The sequence below is a fragment of the Rattus rattus genome, chromosome 9, assembly GCF_011064425.1.
Source record: "Rattus rattus isolate New Zealand chromosome 9, Rrattus_CSIRO_v1, whole genome shotgun sequence".
NCBI classification, from domain to species: Eukaryota; Metazoa; Chordata; class Mammalia; order Rodentia; family Muridae; genus Rattus; species Rattus rattus.
Window position 1 is genome coordinate 56,158,647 of NC_046162.1, and position 27,176 is coordinate 56,185,822.

General features: G+C 39.1%; 1 protein-coding gene across 5 annotated transcripts in view; it reads right to left on the reverse strand.

Moving 5' to 3' along the window:
* Cdk12 (cyclin dependent kinase 12) overlaps window positions 1-27,176 on the reverse strand; it is a 63,838-nt gene that overhangs the window by 33,585 nt on the left and 3,077 nt on the right. For 4 of the 5 annotated variants that reach the window (XM_032914087.1, XM_032914088.1, XM_032914086.1 and 1 more), the window contains exons 2-6: window positions 21,058-21,933; window positions 12,325-12,501; window positions 10,134-10,273; window positions 8,338-8,508; window positions 3,702-3,891 (exon numbers count right to left, since the gene is read on the reverse strand). In XM_032914087.1, coding sequence (XP_032769978.1) covers window positions 3,702-3,891; window positions 8,338-8,508; window positions 10,134-10,273; window positions 12,325-12,501; window positions 21,058-21,933 — 1,554 coding nt within the window. The remainder of the gene's footprint in view (window positions 1-3,701; window positions 3,892-8,337; window positions 8,509-10,133; window positions 10,274-12,324; window positions 12,502-21,057; window positions 21,934-27,176) is intronic. The other variant, XM_032914085.1, reaches the window with a different exon arrangement.

Genomic DNA, 27,176 nt, shown 5'->3' on the forward strand with positions numbered 1-27,176 from the left:
GTGGTAGAGCGGTTGCCTAGCAAGCGCAAGGCCCTGGGTTCGGTCCCCAGCTCCGAAAAAAGAAAGAAAGAAAAAAAAAAAAAAAAAGACGTACACCACTACACTTAGCCTTTAAATACTCATTGTGTGGTAGGCATCTGTGCCTAGTATATGTGTTACAGCAATACCTAATGTTAAAGACAAATACTTAAGCCAGGCATAATGTCACACACCTTTAATCCTAACACTAGGGAAACAGAGGCAAGAGGTTCATGTTCATGGCCAACCTGAGCTTCAGGATAAGAGCCTGTATCAAACCACCAAAGACTGGGGATGTAGGTAAGTAGCAGAGCATGCAAGTCTAAGACCCTAAGTTTGATCCCTTACACTACACAAAATCAAAACAAAAACAAAAACAAAACAAAACAAAAACCCCAAAAAGCTTGCCTGAGTTTCATTCCAATAAATGATAAATCCAGTAAGAGGTCTCAGCTCAGGAATCTGAATTTTTTTCCTCATGGTGCTGAGGACTGAACCCAGAACCCCATACATACTATGCAAGTACTCTACCCAATCTAAGTCTGTATTTCTTTTACTTTTCTTTTCTCTTCTTTTGAGAAGGTATCTCCTTTGATACCCAGGTAGGCACAGAGCCTGAATTTGCGCTGGCCTCAAATTCATAGTAATCCTCCAATACCACCATCACAATTGCTGAAATTATAGGCATGAGCCATTATACCTGGCTCTGAATATGCATTTCTAACAAGCTCATCCATGATACCATTAGAGCTGGTCTGAGAACTATAATTTGACAATTACTCTTATTATTATTATTTCTTCTTCTTCTTCCTCTTCTTCTTCCTCTCTTCTTCTTCTTCTTCTTCTTCTTCTTCTTCTTCTTCTTCTTCTTCTTCTTCTTCTTCTTCTTCTTCTTCTATTACTACTACTACTACTACTACTACTACTACTACTACTACTACCACTACCACCACTACCACCACCATCACTATTAATTTTGAGACTATATGTTGCTATGGACAGGTTGTTTCAAACATATTTGTGCCTCTGCACTACCATGCAGCTTGAGACACTCCTTTAAAGGGATCAGATCACTTCTGACTATACTCAGTAGTGACTGTCTAGTTCTCCCATTCTCTCCCTCTTTCCATCTCTTATACTACTAGGTAATAAACTCAAATACTTGAGCATATTAAGTGCTCCACTACTGAACTCCCATTCCTCAGTACATAGAAATGTCAAGTACTATTTTAATAAAATTAAACACAAAATTGGGAGAATTACTTAAAAACATGAACTACTCAGAACTATGCTAATCTATAAATTTCTGTATCCATTTTAATATTTATAGCCTTGCTACATTTGGAGAATATGGGGGGCTAACTGTATCTGAGGGACATGATAGCTCAGGTAAGACAAAAGTCAAGAAAGTAAAGAGAAGAGGCTATCTTGGAAATGTTCCCCAAACCCATGAACAGAATATAAAAAACAAGTAATAGCAACAAAATTTTACATTAAATCAAGCACTATCATTCTGAGCGTGCAGCTCAGAGAAATACTTGCAGCAGTCAGTATACTCCACCATTTGAGTTCTGGGGATTGAACTCTCACTATAATTGACAACAAGTTCCATCTCACTGTCCCTTATTTATTTTCTGTGGTGCTGGAATTGATCTTAGAACCTCACATAAGCTAGGCAAAAACTCTAACACTAGGCTATATTCACAGCACATTTATGTGAGCTGGAGAGATGGCTCAGTGGTTAAGAGCCCCCGACTACTCTTCCAGAGGTCCTGAGTTCAATTCCCAGCAACCACATGGTGGCTCACAACCATCTGTAATGGGATCCGATGCTCTCTTCTGGTGTATCTGAAGACAGCTACAGTGTACTTATATATAATAAATGAATAAATCTTTAAAAAAAAAAAAAAAAAAAGGTCTTATAAGTCAGGGGAGCCTGAAACTCCTATGTGGATGTATTGTAAAAATTTGGCATATACAATAGAACAAAAACACCTACTATTATTTTTATACAATAGAACAAAAACACCTACTATTATTTTTATTCATTATATCCCCATGACATAAACACAATGTCTTCAAACATATTCTTCAAGTGCTCAATGGTTTTATGTCTTTGGAATCTCCATCCCATTATATTTTCATCCCTTTACTGTGCTGCATATTCCTTACCTCTCACACAAATGTCACCTCTGATCTTTACTTGGCAAAATTTTTCCAAGTGTTATAATTTGTAATCTGACATCTATGATTACTCCCTTTGGAAAGATGATTATACTGTAGTCATTATTTTCCTTATCTTATTCCTATCTCTATAGCCATTTCCTTTGGATTCTACTCATTTTAATATTCAGACAGGGTCTCATTATGTAGATTGGGTTGGCCTCAAAGAGATATACCGGCTTCTGCCACCATGCCTGACTTAAAGACACATTATTTTCCCAGCCAGTACCAAATATGATAGTACACATGAATTTGGTTTAAAGATTTTTTTTTTTAAATGTATGTGAGTATGCCATCACTTTCTCAGACACACCAGAAGAGGGCATCAGATGCCATTACAGATGGTTGTGAGCCACCATGTGGTTGCTGGGAATTGAACTCAGGACCTCCGGAAGAGCAGTCAGGGCTCTTGACCTCTGAGCCATCTCTCCAGCCAATGTATATGCTTTTGTATAAGCAGTATTTTCTGCAGAGATTTTGCTTCATCATTGTCAGTCTTTCTGATAAATTTCTATTTATTCTTCAAAACTGAATAGTCTAGGTAATTCTAAATTAAACAAACAAACATGGGTCTAGTGTGGTGGTGGGTGCCTTTAATCACAGCACTTGGGAGGCTGTGAATATTATAGTTCAAAGACACCTGAGTTAGACTGAAACCCTGTCTAAAACAAGCAACAACCTAACATACTTACTGAATTGAACATTAATAAATGGATTAGCTCTACTACTAAACTCAACTGCACAGTGTATGCTACCAAAATTTTAGTGTTAAAATTTAGGGGCTAGAGAAGTGGCTCAGTGGTTAAGAGCACTGACTGCTCTTCCATCAACCACATGGTGGCTCACAACCATCTGTAATGAGATCCGATGCCCTCTTTCTGGAGTGTCTGAAGACAATGACAGTGTCTAATTTGAAAATAATTTCTTTTTAATACAACTTCAGGTAATCCTGCCTGGCTGTTTATTCCATCTCCTAACACAACCACCATGCATATTTAAGCGTATGTGTGTGCTTGCGTGTGTTCTTGGCTGTGTGCGCGTGTGTGCGCGCGTGCGCTCCGAGGTTAAGGTAAGATCTTCCTCTGAAAGGAAAAAAAGCTGACAGCCTTGAGTGTACCTAAAGAGGCAGGCCTGTTTCTTCCCACTACAGAACATTAAGAACCTGATGTCTATTTAAGTTTGCTGTGGTAACAACACTATTTATTGACTATATGGTATATTCTCTAGTAGATCAATCCCCTAGAATGTTAGCAATTAAAAAATATTTGTAATCCTATTTTGTTACTTCTAACATTAAAATGGAAAGAGGATAGAAGAGGGAGGTAAAGAGGAAGGTAAAGAAAAAAAGAACACATTGAACATCCATGCAAAGAGAAAAAAGTTGTACTGCTTATAATCCTAACTATCTAGACAAATCAAAAAGGGGAAAAGTGATTAGTCTTATTTGGTTACTATGTTACCTGTTATTCAGCAAAATGTTAGAACATTTAATATCCCGATGGAGGAAATTCTTTTTGTGACAGTAATCCAGTCCTTCCATTAGCTGTTTCATGAATGACTTGATATGGTCCTCAGAAAAGTGCACCAAACCTGATTCTAGCAGTCCCATTAAGTCATGGTCCATATATTCAAATACAAGGTAAAAGGCACCTATATAACAAAAAGAAAATTTTAAATGTTGACATAACAATCTTTGAATTTGAATATAATTTGAAGTTAACCGTGCCTCTCTGGAACAACCTCTTAATTTTGTAGAAAAAGGACCTAAATTACAATAATAAAAATAATTTCCCTTTCTAATGATACACAATACCACTGGAGGTAAATCTGGATTCCTATACACTGTTATGTGAACAATTTACATTCTGAGAGAATTGCAACCATTAATTTACATTACTTGTATGTCACAATCAAAGTCTATTAACAATTAAAGAACCTAGGCCAAATCCAATCAGCTATCTATTCTAGTTTTATATTGTATAATAAGATAACCATGACCATTTGTTATAAATTATGAGTCTTTATCCTTGTCTGATGCCTGCAGAGGCCAAAAGGTGGTACTGAGTCCACTGGAACTGGAGTTACGGATGGTTATAACATGACATGCGGGTTGGGGATTTAGCTCAGTGGTAGAGCGCTTGCCTAGCAAGCGCAAGGCCCTGGGTTCGGTCCCCAGCTCTGAAAAAAAGAAAAAAGAAAAAAAAAATGACATGCGAGTTCTGGGAAGCCAGTGAGGGTCTTTTGAGCCATCTCTCTAGCTCTACCCTCCCTACTCCCTTTTGTGAGAAAGGCCTGGAACTGACTATGCAGACCAGGTTGGCCTAACAGGTATAGGCTGCCAATGACTCCTGAGCACAAATCATAAGTGCCTATAATTGTAGCTCCTGAAGATCTGGCACCTTCTGGTCTCAATGGGCACCCACGTACATGTCGCATAAACTTAGTTTCAGATTCACACATAGACAAAAAAAAAAAAGATAAATGGAGAACATTTTAAGTAAAAATAATTAAAAAATGTTGTCAGGATAGCTCAGTGTTTTTTCAAAGTACTTGCCTTGCAAGCCTCACAACTTGAGTTTCATCCCCAGAGTCCATTATCAGAGAACCAATTCCCAAAATTTGTCCTCTGAACTCTACATGTAAGCATATGATGCTGCTGCTAATAATTTACAAAAATAAATCAGAAGTACAATCATTTAATCAAAGCTTCTAAATTTATAAATGAATTTAGGATGAAAGCAGCACACTAAAAATAGTTATAAACAATTTGGAATTTATCATACCAATATAATTTTTAAAAATTACTTATTTTATGTATATGAGCGCACTGTCACTCTCAGAAGAGGGCAATGGATCTCATTAGAGATGGTTGTGAGCCACTATATGGTTGCTGGGAATCAAATTCAGGACCTCTGGAAGAGCAAAAACATCTCCCAGCCCCTCATACCCATATCATTACATGAAATACTAAGTTTAAAAGCTGAGGATGTAGCTCACTTGCGAGTGTGCTTGCCTAGCATGCATAAGACCCTGGGTTTTTATGTTTTTGTTTTTAAACAGATATAGCCCTGGCTGGCCTGGAACCTAATATGTAGAGCAGTATGGCCCTGAAGCTACACGTCTCACAAGCACTCAGATTAAAGGCAAACACCACCATGTCTAACAAAATCATGGGTTTGAGCCCAATCCCTAGTATCACATAAACAATTGTGGTAGAGAGATTAAAGGCTGTCCTTAGCTACACAGAGTTAAACAGCCAGGGCATATATGAAACCCTGTCCTCAAAACAAAACCCTCCAGGTTTATAATTCTGTTCACTAGTAGCATAAAAACAAAAAAACCAAACCCAGGGCCTCAAGTATACTAGGTAAATGCTCCACAATTTAGCTACATTCCCAATACAAGGCAGGGATTCTTGATATAAAGAGTAGGCTTCAAGAACTTTTTCATTTTCCAAAATGGTATGCATTCTTTTTTTTTTTTTTTTTTTTTTTGGTTTTTTTTTTTGGTGTTGGGGACCGAACCCAGGGCCTTGCGCTTCCTAGGCAAGGGCTCTACCACTGAGCTAAAACCCCAACCCCTCTTTTTTTTTTTTTTTTTAAGAGAGAGAGAAGAAAAGAAGAGAGGGGAGTGGGGGGGGGTGAGTACAGGAACAAACACATGCAATGTATATGGACAAAGACTCTGGCTCACAGGTACACATGGTGTGTGAAGGCTAAAAGACCTAATCCAGGTTATCTTCCTCTTCTGTCATTCTCTATCTCATATTTTGAGGAAGAGTCTCACTAAACTTAGAGCTTATTGTTTTGGCTGGCCAGTGAGTCCCAGATATCCACCTTTCTCTGCCTTACACAGTGCAGGGTCAGAGGCATGCACAACTGACATGCTCAGCTTTTCCTTGGAACTTGGGTCCTTATGATTGCATGGTAAGCACTTTACCAACCAAGATATCTCCTCAGCCACATTACATTTCTTTTTTCCTTTCTTCTTCATTTTGAAGGAAGAGAAATGACAAGGGACAGGAGGGGGACACAAGCATTATCAGAGCTTTAAAATAGTCCACAGTTCCATCAAAGAAAGACTGCACTAAAGGAGTACATTAGAGTAGACTGAACTAAGCTAAGACCTGTTAAGAAAAACAGATATGGAATGAAGAGTTGGTTGTTTACTCACAAAAGTGATTTTTCTTAGAGCTAGAGAGATGGCTCAGTTGGTAAGTACTTTTGTTGTCACTTTTAAATTATATGTATCTACATGATGGTATGTACAACTGATTTAAAAAGTGTGCTTGGGGGCCAGAAAAGGTGTCAGATCCTGCTGGGCTGGAGTTACTAGTGATTGTAAATTGCCTGTTGAAGCTTCTGGGAACTCATCTCACACCCTTTACAAGACCAGTGTTCACTCTATCCCTGGAAAACAATTTTTAAAAGGATATATAAATAATCAGGCATGCTGGCTCACACCTGTAATCCCAGAACTCAAAACACAGACAGCAGATGGAGAAATGGCTCAGTGGATTGAGGGCACTGGCTGCTTTACCAAAGGTTTTAAGTTCAATTCCCACCACCCAAATGGCAGCTCCATCTGTCAACAACTCTAGATTCCAGGGAATCTGACACTTCCATCACCCATATGGTGGCTCACAACTTACATCTTCAGTTCCAGGGGTTCTGATGCCCACTTCTGATCTGTGGCCACTGTGTGCATGCAATGTGTATTTAAAAAAAAAAAAAAAAATACAAAAACAAAAAACCCCAAGACTAAGGTCAACCTATCCCACAGGCAGAATTACACATGGTGTTGCATCACTTTAATCCCAGCACTTGGAAATTAGCAGGGTAAGGGGACAAGTTCAATGTCATCTGTATCCACATAGCAAGCTTGAGGCTGACCTGCTTGCTACATGAGACAGTAACCTAAAAAGTCCACACAGGTAAATAAGCTAACAAAAAGTAAAATGGTGGGTTGGAGAGATGGCTCAGCGGTTAAGAGCCCCGATTGCTCTTCCAGAGGTCCTGAGTTCAATTCCCAGCAACCACATGGTGGCTCACAACCATCTGTAAAAAGATCCGATCCCCTCTTTAGGTGTGTCTGAGGACAACTACAGTGGACTCATATATAATAAATGAATAAATCTTTAAAAAAAAAAAAAAAAAGTAAGGGTTGGGATTTAGCTCAGTGGTAGAGCGCTTGCCTGGGAAGGCAAGGGCCCTAGTTCGGGTCCCCAGTTCCAAAAAAAACAAAAAAAAAAAAGTAAAATGGTGTGGTATATACACCTGCAATCACAACATTTTGGGGCTGTTAAGCAAAGAGGTCCATAAGAAATTGGAAGCCGGGTTGGGGATTTAGCTCAGTGGTAGGCGCTTGCCTAGCAAGCATGAGGCCCTGGTTGGTCCCCAGCTCCGAAAAAAAAGGAAAAAAAAAAAAAAAAAGAAAAAGAAAAACCTAACATGGGAGCTGGAGACATAGCCAAGCATTTAAGAGCATAAAATGTTCTTGCAGAGGTCCTGAATTGGGTTCCCAGCAACCACACAAATGGTGGCTTACAACCACCTGCAACTTCAGCTTCAGTCTTGTCTACATAACTCGTTTCAGAAGAGCCAGGACTATAGACCTTGTTTGTAAAAGTAAATCAATAAATATAAACACAGAAGCTGTGTGGTTCAGTAAATAAGAGCACTTTAAATGGTGGCACAGTCCTTTAATCACTGCACTCTGGAGACGGAGGCAGGAAGATCGTTGGAGTTCAAGTTTGAGGCTAACCTGTCTACATAGATTTCCAGGGAGCAAGGGCTACAAGGAGACTCTGTCTCAAAAATAAATATATGTTGGGTACAGTGGTGCATACATTTAATCCCAGCATTTAGCAGGTTTGGGTTTGAGGCCAGCCTGGTCTACAGAGCGAGTTACAGAACAGTGTTATGCAGAAACTATGCCTACCTCCACCATTGCAAAACCAAAAGAGAGAGAGAGATGGAGAAATGGTTCCAGGGTTAAGAGAACTCACTGCTCTTCCAGGAGCGTGTGTGTACACATACTCATTCAGGTAAAACCTCAAACAAATGAAATTAGAGTAATAGAAATGTCTTTATTTACCTTTGTCCTTCTTGAAATCCAGTGCATCTTGTTTGTCTGTGACAATCTCCTTCATGTTTACAACACTTTGATGAACTAACTGACGAAGAATCTTAATCTCCCGGATGGCTGTGATTGGGAAGCCCTCTTTCTCATTGTCTAGCCGAACCTTCTTCAGAGCTACAAGTTCTCCTGCAGAAATAGATGCAAACTGTCAAGGCAATCAACTTACATTTCTTTTCTTTTTTTTTTTTTTTTTTTTTTTTTAGCTGGGGACCGAACCCAGGGCCTTGCGCTTCCCCTAGGCAAGCGCTCTCTCTACCACTGAGCTAAATCCCCAACCCCCTCAACTTACATTTCTTAGTCCAGGTTAAGAACCAGCATTACGTGTCCTTGCCTTCACAGGCTCTTTTTTTTTTTTTTTTTTTGGTTCTTTTTTTCGAGCTGGGACCAAACCAGGGCCTTGTGCTTCCTAGGAAAGCGCTCTACCACTGAGCTAAATCCCCAACCCCCTTCACAGGCTTTTTACATACAACCTCTAAATCTCTTTATTTTTTTAAGGGGTTGAGATTGAATTTAGAACCTATACTAGGCATAGCTTCTACCACAAGGCTACACAACCAGTCCTATTCCTATGTCCTCAAGTTTTCATATAGATTCATGCTAATAATTCTTGGGTCAGTGTGATGCTGTATACCTTTAATCCCAACACTTGGGAGGTAGAGGAAGATGGATCTCTCTGAATTTAAGGCCAGTCTGGTCTACAAAGTGAGATTCAGGACAACCAAATTGTTAAAAGACAAATAAACCATGACTCAAAAATCAAACCAAACCAAAGAAACAAATACAATAATAAATGAATGAATAGATAGATAAATAATCTCAGTCTTTTTCTCCCTGGCTTTCTCATTTCTAGAAAAGGGTCTTGATAAGTAGATTAAGATGTCTCCACCTGCTCTGCTTCTCACATGGTAGAACGACAAAACGGATTCCCTGCAAGTTGTCCTCTGATCTCCTAATATGTGCACAACACAAACATGACTAAAGACAAAAACAGACATACATTTGTACTCACTAAATAAATAAAATACAATAGCCTCTCCTCCAAAAAACACAAAAAAAAATTTTGAGCAAGTAATAGTTTATTTTACACCACAAAGAAGGCTGGGATTATAATAACAGCCTTTTTTTGTAGTGGAAGCTGTAGGTTCAAATCCCACACCAAACACAACACAACACAAAAAACAAAACCCACCACCAAGACTAAACAATAAATATCCAAAATAGTCAACAAAAAGTAGATTTAGTTTTGGGCTTATATTGCTGAAAATCAAACCCAAGACCTCTCAAATGCACACAGCCAATCTACCCCTGAACTACATTCCTTGACCAAAAGGAGCTCTTTGGTTATTCATGCAATCACACAGTTGTAGACTTAAAAGCATTTCCAGGTGGTAGGAGAGACTGTCAGGACTGTACGTGCTCACACATGGTTTTGTCAGTAATCCTTGAATAATAACAAAGTTTATTCCGAATTTGCTGTTGTTGGTACTATATTCTAGAGGTGATATACTGCACTGGATGATGAGCACAGGTTACATGCAAAAACTATGCTATTTTGTATAAGAGAGTAGGTACAGGGAGGTCCTGGAGCAAACACACTAAGAGATGGCCAAACTATTCTTTTGGAACATTCTTATCTACTTAATAACAGTAAGAGAACAAATTAGAGCCTAAAACTTATTTTAGTAAATCTATTAAAGTACAGTAATTGTTAGATTATTACACTTCTGGCATCAAGAATTTTGGGGAAATACCTGTGTCTTTGTCCTTGGCTTTATATACTTGGCCATAGGTTCCTTCTCCAATAATCCCAATAATGTCAAACTTGTCCACGCAGCGCTTCCCCCAATCACTTTCTGTTTGTCTTCTTTCTCCATAACGTGGACAACAAATTCTAAAAGGAAAACCAGTAAAACTGTTATTTTTTTGCCATTAAATGACTGGTTTCTTATAAAATTTTTATTGAAATGGCAAAAATGAAAGAATGAAATATTATGGGGTTGGGGATTTAGCTCAGTGGTAGAGCGCTTGCCAAGGAAGCGCAAGGCCCTGGGTTCGGTCCCCAGCTCCGAAAAAAAAAAAAAAAAAAGAATGAAATATTATCTATCAATGGTTATTATGAAATTCTGGCTTCATAAGGTACAAGGTATTATTGGGGTGTGTAAGTGTTCACTAAATATATGAATTGCTTTTCAAAAAAGGTACAAGTAGAGCTGTCCGTGGTGTGTGTCTACCTTATTTTTGTTTGTTTTGAGATAGGGTCTCAATGTGTACTAGCTCTCTGGATGTTCTGGAACTAACACTGTAGACCAGGCTGACCTTAAACTCAAGAAGTCAACTTGCTTCTGCCTCTCAAATGCTGGAATTAAAGACACTGCAATCTCTTGTCAGTTCTAGGCCATCCAGGGATACAGAATTAAGACTCTGTCTCAATAAGAAAAATGTTATATATGTTGGTTCGAAGGAGAATGGCCCCTTTAGGCTCTTGTATTTGAGTGCTTAGTCATAACAGGTAGGACTCTGATGGATTAGGATTAGGAGCTGTAGTCTTGTTGAAAGAAGTGTGTCACTGGAGGTGGGTTCTGAGGTTTCAAGAGCCCAAGCCAGGGACAGTGTTGCTCTAATGAATGTAGCTTTCAACTGTGGCTCCAGTGTCTGTTTACATGCTGTCATACTTCCTGCCGTGGAAATGAACTAATAAATCTCTGAAACTGTAAGCCATCCCCCATTTAATTGGGGGATGAAATGCCTTCTTTCATAAGAGTTGCCCTGGCCGGGGTTGGGGATTTAGCTCAGTGGCAAAGCGCTTGCCTAGCAAGCATGAGGCACTGGGTTCGGTCCACAGCTACAAAAAAAAAAAAAATTAAAAAAAAAGAGTTGCCCTGGCCACGGTATTGCTTCACAGCAACAAATCTGTAAATAAGACAGGTATCCTTCAGAAGAAGATTTTTTTAACATAAAATTGAAATAAAAGATGTATTTACTGGCTATCACTTCTATGAGTTATGAAAGATATATAAATTTTAGATGTAAAACAAAAGAGAATATTCTTAAATTAGAGATCCCTAGGGGCTGGAGAGATGGTTCACCAATTAAGAGTACCAGCTTCTCTTCCAGAGGTCCTGAGTTCAATTCCAACAACTACATGGTGGCTCACAACCATCTGTAATGAATTCTGATGCCCATTTTTGACATTCTGGTGTACATGCAGATATAAACTAAACAAATCTTTAAAGAGAGAGATATCTCTCCCTAAGGTACTGGTGAAATAGCTCAGCAGGTAAGAGTCATGAACCAGGAATCAATTTCCAGCACCTACATGGTGGCTTACAACTATCTTTTAACTGCAGTCCCAGGGGATCCAGCACCCTCTTTTGGTCTCCTGGGACACAAGACATACATGTAAAGCACAGACATACATGAAGACACCTATGTTCATAAAATATAAAAATTATACATACTGTAAAATGTACTTTGGGTCTCCTGAGAGGTTCTGCCAGAGCATGACAAATACAGAGGCTGACACACCCGTCCAGCCATTGAACTGAGAATGGGGTCCCAATTGGAGGAGTTGGAGAAAGGACCGAAGGAGCTGAAGGGGTTTGCAGCCCCATAACAATAATACCAACCAAAAGAGCTCCCAGGGACTAAACCATCATCCATACATAAACAAGACCCATGGCTCCAGCTGTGTATATAGCAGAGGATGGCCTTTTTGGGCACAAATGGGAGAAGCCCTTGGTCTTGCCAAAGCTGGACCCCCCAGTGTAAAAGAATGTCAGGGCGGGGAGGCAGGAAGGAGTAGGTGGATAGGTGGGGGAACACCCTCACAGAAAAAGGGGGATGGGGGATAGGATGGGGGTTTATGGACTACACTGGGAAAGGGGCTAACATTTGACATGTAAATAAATAAAAAATATCCAATTTATAATAAAAAAAACTTACTTTGGTCTCTTTTTATATGGTTGTTGAGGTGGTGTAATTGCCTTTGGCTCTGGAGAATCTGGGGGAGATGGATCTCCACCTGGTAGCTCAGGAGGAAGAGGCAAGTCTGTGAGTAAGTGGCGAGTCCTCTGCTCTTTCTCTTTCTTTGCAGGCTTTGAAGGAAGCATTTCTTTTGGACTAAATAGAGAGAATAAAAAATTTATTCAGAGACTATGCAAATAAAGCTTTCAAAGAATATTATAACGCCTAACTATTCAAAAGATTTCTAAAATTTACTTACGGGAGTTAGAGAGATGGTTCAGTGGTTAAGAGTAATGGTGGTTCTTTCAGAAAACTGGGGTTCAATCCCCATTACCCATTTGACAGCTCACAATTGTATTTAACCCAGTCCAAAGGAATCTCATTGCCCTCTTTTGACCTTTTTGGGTACCAGGCATACACATGGTGCACAGACATAAATGTAGGCAAAACACTAATACCCATAAAATAACAATAAATTAAAAAAATAAAGACTAAACAGATAAAACATGAGAGCTTCTCGGAGGCATGACTCAGTAGTTAAGACACTAGCTACTCTTCCAGAGAGGTCCTAAGTTCAATTCCCAGCAACTACATGGTGGCTCACAACCATCTGTAATAGGAACTCCATGCCTTCTACTTTCAGGTGTACATGGAAGCTAAGAATTCATATAAATAGAGGTTGGGGATTTAGCTCAGTGGTAGAACACTTGCCTAGCAAGCGCAAGGCCCTTGGTTCGGTCCCCAGCTCCGGAAAAAAAAAAAGAATTCATATAAATTAAAAAAAAAAAAAAACCTCTATAAGGAATAAGAAATTGAATATAAATATTTAATATTTATATTTGGCTATACTTTTAATTTAAACTTACTTTTTTTTTAATGTGTGTCTATGTACTGTGTCTGCAATGACTACTGTAAGGACCAGAAGTGAGCATCAGATACCTGGGACTGTTGCTACAGATGGTGTAAAATGCTATGTGGGTACTAAGAATAGCACTCAGGTCCTACAGAGGAGCAGCCAATGTTCTAAACTACTGAGCCACCTCCCCAGCCCATTGTGGTAAAACTCTTGCCTAGCAGGTCCTAGATTCTGGGTTAAATACCCAATACCTGGTGAGAAAGGGGAAGAAAGGGTCTGAACCTGGCAAGTATAGGTAGGGGGATCAGATATTAAAAGAGGCCACTCACAACTACACAGCAAGTTTTAAGGCCAGTAACTATATGTGATCCCATTTTAAAAATCCAAAAATTAAAACAATTCAAAAATTCTCTTTAATGCAACACCTGACATTTGAATTTCAAATAAAATAAAATGTACAAAGGAGGTTCTAAAAGTTATAATGTAGGACTAAAGCTCATACAATTCATGAAGCTTTGTAATAAAAGTTTAAATAAAAGAGGTAACTAACACTACTTAAAGGACTTAGACAAAACGTGGGAAAAGGAAATACTAGATCAAAGTGTTTTATAGCTAAATTAAAAATCAAAACTCCTGGGGCTGGAGAAATGGCTCAGAGGTTAAGAGCACCAACTGCTCTTCTAGAGGTCCTGAGTTCAAATCCCAGCAACCACATGGTGGTTCACAACCATCTGTAATGGGATCTGATGACCTTTTCTGGTGTGTCTGAAAACAGCTAAAATGTACTCATATATAACAAATAAAAATCTTAAAAAAAAAAAATTCCCAAAAAATATGTACTTCAGTTGTTTGGGAACAGACTACAATGATCTATGACCACACAAAATAAAAGCTCTCAATATAAAATGGTGTAAATTCAAGCGGTAATTTCAGACTTATTAGGCTCTGACAGGACTCACACAACCAGCAAATTATAGTAGTTAGCATAGAAAAAAAAGCTTTCTAGAAATTGGAAAACTACTCAAATTTTGGATCATTTTGCTTTTTTTGAAACAAGGTCTCACTATGTACTCCTGGCTGGCCTGGAACTCACAACAATCTTCCTACCTTAGCCTCCTGTGTACTGTGATTACAGATATGTGCTATAAAGCCTGACAAATTCAAAATTGAAAAATATATTTTTAAATTGTGTTTATGTTGTTATATGCAAGTGACAGCAGACGCTCAACCACGTAGAAAGTCAGATTCCCTGGAGTCGGAGCTACAGGTTGTGAACCACAAGACATGGATGCAGGAAATGAACCTGGGTGCGCTGCAAGACCAGAAACTCTGCCAACTGATTTCTTCAGCCCCTTCCCCCAAATTTTTTATTAATGTAAGTGCTCTGCCTGCATGTATGTCTGTGTACTGTATGTATGCCTGGTGCCTGAGAAAGTGGTGAGCCTAAGTGGAAACCCTGTCTCAAAATACCAAAAAAAAAAAAAAAAAGATTTCTTAGTTCTGTTTACTAAGGAGAAAGACAACTAAAAGTATCTGAACTCACCACTAACACTTAAGTCTATTGTTTTAACATTTTAGGTTTTTTTTTTCCTCAAATATTTATTACTTCATGGCTTCAAATATAGTTTATTACCATTGAAAAATATACACGCTACCAGGCATGGTGGCATATGCCTTTAAACCCAACATTCCAGGGGCAGAGGCAGGAGGATGCTGAGCACTACCTGCCAAGTTCTAAGACAGGCAGGACTACACAGAGTGTCTTGGAGGAAGAAAAAGGGGGGTAGAAGCATTCTACAGGAAGATTCTATTTTAGGAAGTTTTTAGGAAGGAATGAGTCTTTAATAGGACTTTAGTTGGGGCCACACTAATCTGAAGAGGTCAAAAATCTTGCTTCAGTAAATTTTAATATATTAAAAACCTAAAAAATATGAGGACCCATAAAAATCCAATGTTTAACAAATGTTATAGCTTTTACTGTAAGACACTAAATATGCCAAATAGGGAGAGAGCCTGACATAATGAAAGAGATATTTATATGCCAAAACAATTACCAGGAAATACTGATGTACATATACACTTTCTCCTTATCTAGTGTTCCTGGTTTCTCATTTACAATTTTTTACAGATTCGAATGTGGTGTGTACATTTAAGTCTGTGTATAAGAAAAAGTTGACTCCTACCCTAATTTTAGAATTTTGAAATTTCTGGTAATTAAATTTAAATTAGGTTGGGGATTTAGCTCAGTGGTAGAGCGCTTGCCTAGGAAGCACAAGGACCTGGGTTCAATCCCCAGCTCCGGGAAAAAAAAAAAAAAAAAAAAAAAAGAAGAAAGAAAAAAAAAGTTGTATATTTAAAAAAAAAATTAAATTAACCTAGTAGGTACAAACGTAAGCATCTGTCACCTGACTTGTTAATCCATGCCTTTATTCAAAGCACACAAGAGGCAGAAAAGGAAGTGGATCTATGGTTGAAATTCAGGTTAGTCAGACACTAAATTTGTTTTTGTTTTTGTTTTTGTTTTTTTTTTTTGGAGACAGGGTCTTTCTACAAAGCTATGAATGTCCATAACTACACCCTCAACATCTAGGCCAAGAACTCAGAGATTCTGCCTCTGTCTCTCAAGTGCTGAGATTAAAGGAATGTGCCACTTTCCAGCTGTATGTTTGGTTTTGTTTGTTTTAAGGTAGGTTTTCATCCTGTGCCTCTGGAAGGCTTAGAAGCAGAACAGGCTGGCAGTACACTTCCTGTAATATTTCTGTTTTAAACTACGGAGTACTGGATTTAGAGGCATGTGCCACCATACTTAAGAGTGTCTCTTGGAGGGAGAAAAGAAATCTCAGTGCTCAGAAGTCTGGCTAGGAAGCCAGAGGAATTCTGAGTTTAAGGTCAGAGGGACTGCATACTAAATTCCAGTACAACCTGGTCTATTAGCATATTGGAGGCCAGCAAAAGCCACAGTGTCTCAAAAGCCAACAAAGGGGAAAAACTGCAACACAGGGCTGAAAAGATAGATTAACAGTTTAGAGTGGGGGCTGGAGAGATGGCTCAGTGGTTAAGAGCACCGACTGCTCTTCCCGAGGTCCTGAGTTCAAGTCCCAGCAACCACATGGTGGCTCACAACCATCTGTAATGAGATCTGATGCCCTCTTCTGGTGTGTCTGAAGACAGCTACAGTGTACTCATATATATAATAAATAAATAAAATATTTTTAAAAAGTTGAAAAAAAAAGAAAAACAAACAAACAAACAAACAAACAAAAAACAGTTTAGAGCACTTGTTTATAGAGAACTGGGCACTTGCATTTTGGCTCACAACCATCCTATAACACCAACTTTTCCAAGATCTGACACCAATGGTCTCCCACAGCACCTACAGCCATGTACATAATACTTTGCCACATATATACACATTAAAAACTAAATCTTTGGGGTTGGGGATTTAGCTCAGTGGTAGAGCGCTTGCCTAACAAGCGCAAGGCCCTGGGTTCGGTCTCCAGCTCTGAAAAAAAAAGGAAAAAAAAAACCCAAAAAACTAAATCTTTAAGAAAAATGTTTTTTGACTCTATAGCTATGTTCTTGTACACCTCTAATCTAAGCACACAGGAGGAAGCAAAGACAGATGATCTTTGCTAGTTCCAAGCTAGCCTGGTTTACAGAACAAGCTCCAGGAAAGAAAGCCCAGCCTACAAAAGACTGTCTGAAAAACAAAAAACAAAACAAAACAAAACACAAAAAAACCTAAGCTTTTTGAATTATCATTAACCAAGTTCATTTACTTGCTCTGTTACCAGTATAAGCTTTATATTATCAGAATACTGTTTTATTTTTCTTCTGATTATTGAGTATTTTAATATTTTGTCTATATACCACATATATGTAGTGACTGCAGAGGGTGAATCCCCTGGCACTGGAGTGATAGATAGCTACAAACCACTATGTGAGTGCTGGGGATTGAACACTGGTCCTCTGAAAGTGTGGCCAATGCTATTTCCCCAAAGGACTGTTTCAGCCTCCCAACTATCCTGACTCTAATTCCTTGAGCAATTTTAATTTTTCATTTAGTCTAATAACCAATATTAAAGGGCCCTAGTAACCCCAGCATTTGGGAGTCTAGGCCAGCCCTCCAACACTAAGCAATGCCTCTATATCAGCATCCTGAGTGCTGGCATGGCAAGTGGTCACCAAGCCCAATTTAAAGGTCTCAATCAGGGTGTGTCTCTCTGTCTCTATCCTCTCCTGTACTATTATATGTGTCATATATGTACTTGCTAGTGTACAAGCTGTGTGTGTGCAAGTGTGGAAGCCAGAGGTAATCAAAGTTCTTTCTTTTATTTTTTGAGACAGTATACATCACTGAACCAAATCTCATCAAATTGCCTAGCCTGGCTGGCCAAGAGGGTACAGAGATTGATCTCCTTCTTCCCTAAGTCTCAAGAAAAGACAATCTTCATTTCCATTTCCTACCTTTAATAATTTATGAATAAAAATAACCAATTATCAAATCAATAATGAAACAGGGTTGGGCATAGTGTCCCCACTCTGAATCCTAGAACCATGGAGTTAGAAGCAGATAGACCCCAGCATTCTGGAGGTAGAGCCAGGCAGATTGAGGTGTTCCAGGCTAACAAGGGCTACATAATAAGACTGTGCCTCCAAAATACCAAAATATATAAATACGTAGATAAAAACAAGAGAACTAGGGTTGGGGATTTAGCTCAGTGGTAGAGCTTGCCTAGGAAGCGCAAGGCCCTGGGTTCGATCCCCAACTCCAAAAAAAGAACCAAAAAAAAAAAAAAAAAACAAGAGAACTAGAAAAAAAAAAAAAAAAAAGAAAAAGGGTTGGGGATTTTGCTCAGTGGTAGAGCACTTGCCTAGCAAAAAAAAGGCCCTGGGTTTGGTCCCCAAAAAAAAAAAAAAAAAAAAAACCAACAAGAGAACTAGCCTTGGTGATGAATAACTGTAGACCTAGCACATGGACAGCTAAAGAAGGACGATGTTTGAAGGCCAGGAATTCAAAAACAGACTAGATAATAAAGTAATACCTGACTTCAAAAGCAAAACACTCTCTCCACTCCCTACCCTTTTCACTATCCACTATTATACTAGAACATTTATTTATTTATTACTTATTTATGTATTTATTTTATGCATAGGAGTACACTGTACCTGTCTACAGACTCACCAGAGAAGGGCATCAGATCAGATTAGAGATGGTTGTGAGCCACCATGTGGTTGCTGGAATTTGAACTCAGAACCTCTGGAAGAGTAGTCAGTGCTCTTAACCACTGAGACAGTGACAGTGTACTTATATACATAAAATAAATAAATTTAAAAAAAAAAGTTAAAACAAGACAAAAACAAGATGGATGACTCTTGAATAACACTTGAGGTTGACTTTAGGCCTCCGGTTGCACTCCTACATTCACACATACACACACACACACACACACACACACACACACACACACACACACACACACACACACACACAAAATCATCACTGAAGTTTGATATATAGTTAACTTTCAATTTAAGATAAGCAGAACTTATTTCCTTATTTTCAATGAAGTTTACGACAGAAAGTAGAACTCATTCCCTAGAAAATAAAAGGGCAGGATCACAACAACAACAACAACAACAACAAAAAAGCCAGTTAAGCCTACACTTCTATGCCATGTCCCTGGCTAAAGCATATCGGTTTGGAGGCCTTGCTCAGTTACTATAGCAAACAGATTAAAAATCTTTCATAATGTCATTTATGAGATTCATGCTTCATGATCATTTCAGTGACCAATATTCAAAGGACCCATTAGAATTAAATTAGGCTCTTTCTAACTTCCCCATTCTGAATTATATATAATTAGCAAAGATGCCTCATACTGCTTTTTTTAAACTATATGGTAAGTGTTTTTTTTGGTAGGGAGTGGGTGTTTGAGGGTCTCTTTGTGTAGCCCTGGCTGCTCTGGAACTTGAACCAGGCTGGCCTCAAACTTGGAGGTCCGCCTGCCTCTGCCTCTACCTCTCAAGTTATAGGAAAGGGTGTGCCACAACTACCTGGCAGAATAAATGATTTTTAAAAATTTTATCACTCTATAACTTTTCTTTTTTTTCTTTTTTATATTTATTCATTTATTATATATAAGTACACTGTAGCTGTCTTCAGACACACCAGAAGAGGGGATCAGATCTCTTTACAGATGGTTGTGAGCCACCATGTGGTTGCTGGGAATTGAACTCAGGACCTCTGGAAGAGTAGTCGGGTGCTCTTAACCACTGAGCCATCTCTCCAGCCCATAACTTTTCTATAGATATCAAAGTATTAGGAAAAGAAAACAGAGTTGGCAATATGGCTAAGTCAGTAAGGATGCTTGCCATGAAACTCTACTGAGTTCCATTTGGACCCTGTGCAAAGAACAAAGGCAAGAACCAACTCCACAAAATGGCCCTGATTTCCACAAGTACCACATAGAACATGTGTTCACACACCTATATATCCATAGCATAAACTTTAAAATAAGTTTAAGATATGGGGGGTTGGGGATTTGGCTCAGTGGTAGAGCGCGTGCCTAGCAAGCCCAAGGTCCTGGGTTCGGTCCCCAGCTCCGAAAAAAAAAAAAAAAAAGATAGGAAAATGTGGTTATGTAAGAACTAAGGTTTGAGGGTGTCCTCTAGGCTCCAATGCACACATATGAGCACACACGCAAATAAAGATAATACACTTGGGCCTAGACTGATGGCTCAGAGGTTTAAGTTTAAGAGTGCTTATTGTGTTTCCAGAGGACCTGGTTTGGTTCTTAGCATTTACACTGGCAGCTCACAACATTTCTAAGTCCAATTTCAGGGGCTCCAATAACCCTCTGGCCTAAACTAGTTTCTGCATTCATGTGGTACGCATATATTCAGGTAGATTTACACAGATAAACATAAATAAAAAATAAATATTCAAATATAGTAAAGTTGGAGCTGGAGAGATGATTCAGCAATTAAGAGCACTTATTAGTCTTCTAGAGAACTTAAGTGCAGTTCCCAGCACCCACAAAGTAGCTCAGAACCATCCAATCCCATGGATAACCACCTTCTGACCACATGTTGTACATACAGATATGTGTACATGCATGCACACACAAAATAAATCTAGATTGGGCAGTGGTGGTACATGCCTTTAATTCCAGCACACAGGAAGGACAGGCAGGCAGAACCTGTAAGTTCAAGACCAGTCTGGGTAAGTTCAAGGCTAGCCAGGGCTACACAATGAAGCCCTCCCTTTTTTGAAACACCATGCCCACCCAGTCCCCAAAAAAGACCCTAAAAAATTAAAATAAATTTAGATGAAAAAGATCTATCAAGTTCTAAAGTCATGTGATGTATCAAGTCATGGTGGTACATGTCTATAATCCCAGCATTCAGGCTATTGAGGCAGGATTGCCTTGAGTTTAAGGCTACCTGAGACTATACAGTTGAGTGGAACAAGACCCTATCCCTGCCCCCAACCCCAAGAGGTGGCCATCAAGATAATTCAGCACCTAAAGGCACTTGCCACAAAGCCTGATGACTGATAGTTGGGATCCACAGGACAGAAGAAAATTGACTCCCCCCAAATTCTCCTCTGGCCTTTGCACTAAGACACAGTATACACACTCAAAAATAAGCAAACAGGCAATTTTAAAAAATGAAAGAATACCCCACACAGTCCTAATTCTCTATTTTCAAGCAATACAAATGGACTTTTCCACTAAAAGAAAAAAATTCCTAATCATAAAAGAATATTTAAAAGGTAGTCTAATAGGTTCAGAAAGGTTAAAATATATTATAAATCAGAAGAATGACTTCTTCCATCCTATTATAAAACTTACCTATCCATGTCATCATCTCCAGGTAATAGGGGAGGGAGGGGCAGAGGAGGCAATGTTGAAGTTTTCAGGTGTGGAATAGCAGCTGTTACAGATACTTGAGTCTTCATAGAAACCTGTACAAGGGGCTGAGAATTTGTCTGAGAGGATAAAGTAGATGTCCTTGGGTGAGGAGAAGAGGGTAAAGTTGAAGTATTTGAAACAGGAACTTGACTAAATGGTGGTTGGGGAGGAGGCAAAGGTGGCTGCAGTGGAACAGCTGGTAGTGGAGGCAAAGGTGGCAAAGGGGGTGTCTGAGGTGGAGGGGTAGTAGATGGTAAAGGGGGTGGAGAAGTTATTGTGGGGAGAGGTGGAAGGGCCTCCTTTTCTGATGTCTCTGTCTCCTTTGAAGTAACAATCACCTCCTTCAGTGCTACAGGTTTGGCGTCCTTTGTTCCCTGTGCTTTCAAATCCTTAACAGGATGCTTCTGCAAGTTCTCATCCAACTTTACTTTCCCTGTATCTAAACAATTTTTTACCTCTGTGTTTGAATGTGCTACATTTACCAGTTCAGTATCTGGGGTAGATTTTTCTGACTTTATACCTCTGGGTAACTTTTTAGACTCTAACCCTGACTCCTTCACCTCAAATTTCTCTTTTTTAGGCAAAATTATAGGTGAACCCTTAGATTCTTTTCCATCCATTTTTGCTGCTGCTGCAGCAGCTGCTCTTTCCTTCTTTTTTCTACTGAGTTCAGCTCCCAGGCTGGAATTCAATGGAAGCCTGACAGGTGAGATGCTGGAATGACGACTGCGTGACCCGGATCGCTTCTTTTTACTATGTGAAGATGAGTGTCTTGAATATGCAGGACTTCTACTTCTGGACTTCATGGATTTCCTACTGGAAAAAGAAGAAAGGCAGTTTAAAATACACAATACACAGAGTTATAAAGAGAACAATAGGCTAGCAAAAGGATCTAGAACTATAAATTTAATCCCATTCTGAGTTATTAATTCTAAAAGTAGATTAAATCCCAGCACTTGAAAGGCAGGGTCATAAGAATCTCTAATTCAAAGACAACTTGGTCTACTGTCTCAAATTTAAAAATAAATGTGAGGAAGGAATGAGGTCTGGAGGGGCTGGCTCAATGATTAAGAACAGTGGCTATTCTCCCAGAGGACTGAGGTTCTAAACCCGAACCTCGCATGGCGGCTAATTAACTGTTACTCTAGTTCCAGGTATATCCAACCTGGTCTGCAGGCCTCCCCAGGCACTGTAAGTAGATGGTATATAGAAAAACAGGCAAATCACCCATACATATAAAATGAAAATAAATAAGTAAATACAGTCAGGCCTTTAACCCCAGCCCTAGGGAGGCAGAGGCAGATGGATCTCTTGATTTCAAGGCCAGCCTAGTCTACAGTGAGTTCTAGGACAGCTGGAGCTATACAGTGAGACCTTGTCTCAGAAAAAAACATAACCACCCCTCTCTAAAAAAAGGAGAAAGGGGGGCTGGAAAATTGGCTCAGTACTTAAGAGTGCTGGCTGCTCTTCCAAAGGAGCCAGGTTCAATTCCTAGTACACACGTTTGTGCCCTGTACATTAACTCCAGTTCCAGGTAATCCAACACCCATATACAAACATAAATACAGGAAAAACACCAATACACATAAAATAGATATTAGGAAAAAAAAGGGGAGGTCCAAAGTTGGAAAAAGAGAAGAAGGTTCAGTGGTTAAAAGCACTTTCCAGGGGTTGGGGGATTTAGCTTAGTGGTAGAGCGCTTGCCTAGCAAACACAAGGCCTTGGGTTCGGTCCCCAGCTCCGAAAAAAAGAAAGAGAAAAAAAAAAAAAAAAAAGCACTTTCCAACCTACTTGGTGGCTCAAACCATCCAACATCACTTGTCTCCTGAGCACCAGGCACACACATGGTACAAATACATATATACATGGTACAAATACATATTCATACAGGTGAACAATCATACACATACAACTTCAGTATTGAAAAAAGTCAGCTTTGGCTATATGAGATCATGTCCAAAAATAAATCTTACATGAATATATATTAGAACCTAGTAAAACTTGACTTGGCTAGGGTTTGATGGCTCCTGTTTGTAATCCTAGCATTTAGGAAACCAAAGCAAGAGAATTACTGAGACTGAGATGACAATGTGAGCCACATAGTGAGTGAGTTCCTGTCAATTTGGGGTATATTCAGACCTTGTTCAAAAACAAAACAAAGAACAATAACGACATAGGAAACTCAGAGGCTGGATAGATGCTTCAGTGGTTGACTGTTCCTATTCTAGCAGAGTACTCACATTGGGCACAGACACCTATAATTCCAGATCTGGGAATCTGGAGCACCTGCCCGTCACAGGCATCTGCATTCATGTACATGAATGTACATATACATTTAAAATAATAAATCTTAACGCAAGGCCCTGGGTTCAGTCCCCAGCTCCGAAAAAAAGAAAAAAAATAATAAATCTTTAAAAATAAAGAAAAAAAGAAAATGGTAAATTCATGCCTTTAGGACCGCTGTGAATTCTACAGATTTTGCTCTACAAAGGAAGTTCTAAGTCAGCCTAAGTTATATAGTAAGACCTTTGTAAAAGAAAAAAAAAAATAAAAAAATAACAGCTGACATGGTAGCAGCATTACTGGTAATCACAGTAGTAAAGAGACAGAGGCAGAAAGAACTGTTGCACTTAAAAAGTAAATAAGTAAAAATAAGATGGGTGATGGTGGTGTACACCTTTAATCCGGGCACTTGGCAGGCCAAACACTAAATTCTAGGCCAACCTGGTCTATGGAGAGAGCTCTAGGAACCTAGGGCTACACAAAGCCTGTCTTGACAAAAGAAAAAACTAAAAGTAAAAAAACAAAGTACCAAAAATTGCCCACTAATTATTGAGATTTTGTTTATTTTGTTTTTGTTTGTTTCTCCAGACAGGATCTCTCTATGTAGTCTTGACTGTCCTGATCTCTGTAGACCAGGCTAGCCTCTGTAGACCAGGCTAGCCTTTTTAACTTAGAGTGCTGGGATCAAAGGCATTTGCTATCATTGACTTATTTAAATAAAGATAGATGGCATATTTCCCCATATCAGAATGTAGCCATATTCACAATGCTTAATTTGAGAAATTTGTTTTGGGTTGGGGATTTAGCTCAGTGATAGAGCGCTTGCCTAGCAAGCGCAAGGCCCTGGGTTCGGTCCCCAGTTCCAAAAAAAAAAAGAGAAATTTGTTTTATAAATATTTGACAAATGAACATTATCAGGGGGCTGGAGAGGTGGCTCAGTGGTTAAGAATACTGACTGTTCTTCTAGAGGTCCTGAGTTCAATTCCCAGCAACCACATGGTGGCTCAAAACCATCTCTAATAGGATCTGATGCCCTCTTCTGGTGTGTCTGAAGCAATAGTGTACTTACATACATAAAATAAATAAATCTTTAAAAAAGGGAAGAAAGAAAAGAAAGTATCAGGAAGTTATATGCCTCAATAACATCTTACATTTTAGTCTAAGATGTATTATTTCATGTTCAAGAGTGCTTTGTGTTCATGTATTTATGGAAGTGCACCATGCCTGTGCCCAGTATCCAGAGGTCAGAAAAGGGCATTGGAATCCCTGGGACTAGATTTAGAGATGGTTGTGAGCCGCTGTATGGATGCTGGGAAATCTTCCTCTAGAAGAACCACCAGTGCTCCTAACCACTGAGCCAACCCTTCAGCCCAACTCCCCCCTCCCCCCCCAGCTGGGGACCGAACCCAGGGCCTTGCGCTTTCTAGGCAAGCGCTCTACCACTGAGCTAAATCCCCAACCCCCCAACTTCTTCCTTTTTAACTGCAGTCCTACCTTACAGCTTCAGCTTATAATAAAGTTGTATCTATAGTAAACAAACGTCCAATATACAGAATTTAGAATTTATAAGAACAGAGAAAATATTTTTATATTAAAATAAAAGTTTAAAAACCCTTAAGAGTTCTTGGTATCTTTTGTAATTCTGGGTACTGAGGACTGACCCTTCTATTTGCTAAGGAACAGACTACTACTGATCTATAACACCAGCCCTGACACTTCATAGTTTTACTTTTTAGTGTTCTGAGACAAGATTTTTTTTTTTAAGATTTATTTATTATGTATACAGCGTTGCACCTGCATGTACACGTGCAGGCCAGAAAAGGGCACCAGATCTCATTATAGACGGTTGTGAGCCACCATGTGGTTGCTGGGAATTGAACTTGTGACCTCTGGATGAGCAGACAGTGCTCTTAACCTCTGAGCCATCTCTCCAGCGCCCCTGAGACAAGATCTTATTACAAAGACTAAGCTAGCTTAATATTCATGATCTTGTCTTAGTCTACTGAATGCTGATACTAAGGTCTTACTCAGTTCCTTTAACACAAAAATGATTTCCAATCAACACTGCATGTACAAATAAAGGTGTTTGTTTAGTTTTTAAAGTTGGATCTTACTAAGTAACTATGGCTGGCCTGAAGTTTGATATGCAGACGAGGTTGGCCTCAAACTATGCCTACTGACAGTTAATGTTCTTAACTGCTAAGCCATTTTTTTTCCTCTCCTACAAGTAAAATGGAAATCTAGACTATCTAGAATAATCTAGATTATTCTAAAGTCTCATTATCTTCTTAACTATAGCCCTGCTTAAACATCAGTATAAGGAAAACCAACAATCCAAACCACTAAAACTATGTCTAGAACTAGGCTTGATGGTCCATGCTTATAACTGCAGCACTTGGGAAGAAATAGGCAAATCTTCAATTTGAACCAGCCTGGTCTACATCGTAAATTTCAAGCCAGCCAGGGCTTGACAATGACACCATGTCTCAAAAAAAATAAAATAAAATAAAGTGCTATTGGGCCTAGGTGTTGTAGCAAATATCTTTAATTCCACTTCTGGACAGAGGAGGTTAAATCTCTTTGAGTTCAAGGCCAGCCTAGTCTACAGAATGAAGTATCAGGACAGGATAGCCAAAGTTACACATCTTGGGGGAGAAAAAAGTTCCAAGCTGGCCCCAGCTATTTGGGAGATCTTGCCTCAAAATAAAATTTGTCAGGTGGTGGTGGTGAATGCCTATAATCCAGGCACTAGGGAGGCAGAGGCAGGCACATCTAAGTTTTTGAGGCAAACCTTGTCTAGAGTGAGTTCCAGGACAGCCAGGGATATATGGCAATCCTGTCTTAAAAAAAAAACAAAAAACAAACAAACAAACAGATTAGATAATTTTCTACTATTGTTGTGCGTGTGTGATCTGTAGAGATTAGAGGATAACTCTGAGAAGTCAAAGTCAGTTCTCCCCTTCCGTCTTACATGAGTTCTGAGGATCACACTCAGGTATTTAACCATCTTTCCATACCATTGCTTTGGTCTTTTTGGGGGTTTCAAGTAGCTCAGGATGACCTGGAAAATCAAAATCCACTTGCCACAGCTTTTTTTTTTTTTTTTTTTTTTGGTTCTTTTTTTTTGAGCTGGGGATCAAACCCAGGGCCTTGCGCTTCCTAGGCAAGCGCTCTACCACTGAGCTAAATCCCCAACCCCGCCACAGCTTTTCTTACACCAGGCTTATGCTCAGGTTCTACACTTTCAAGTCTTTACTACTTACTATTGAGAATTCCAATAAAAAAATATGCAATATATGCATACAAACAAGTAATGCTCTCTACAAGCTAAAAAATATGTATCCAGCAGTATCTTTATATTTGAATCCCCACTACCATATTGTCTCCATTTCTTCCTAGGCTTCTATCTGCCATTACCACATTAATTTCAATTAAGGAACACAACTTTCTCAACTCACTTAAGAGAAGTTAATATCTGCTATTTTCTCTAAAAATCTAAAAGGAATCTTTCTTTTCTTTCTTTTTTTTTTTTTTTTTTTTTTTGGAGCTGGGGACCAACCCAGGGCCTTGTGCTTGCTAGGCAAGTGCTCTACCACTGAGCTAAATCCCCAACCCCAAAAGGAATCTTTCAAAATAAAGGGTCTCACTTAAAATCCTGTTTTAGCCTTTTATATTTCTATACTCAACAGTAACGTTTTTTCAAATAGCCTTACTGTTGATACTCTTAAGAAAACAAATATTCTGCCTTATTTGATAGCTAGCTCATGTCTATAATC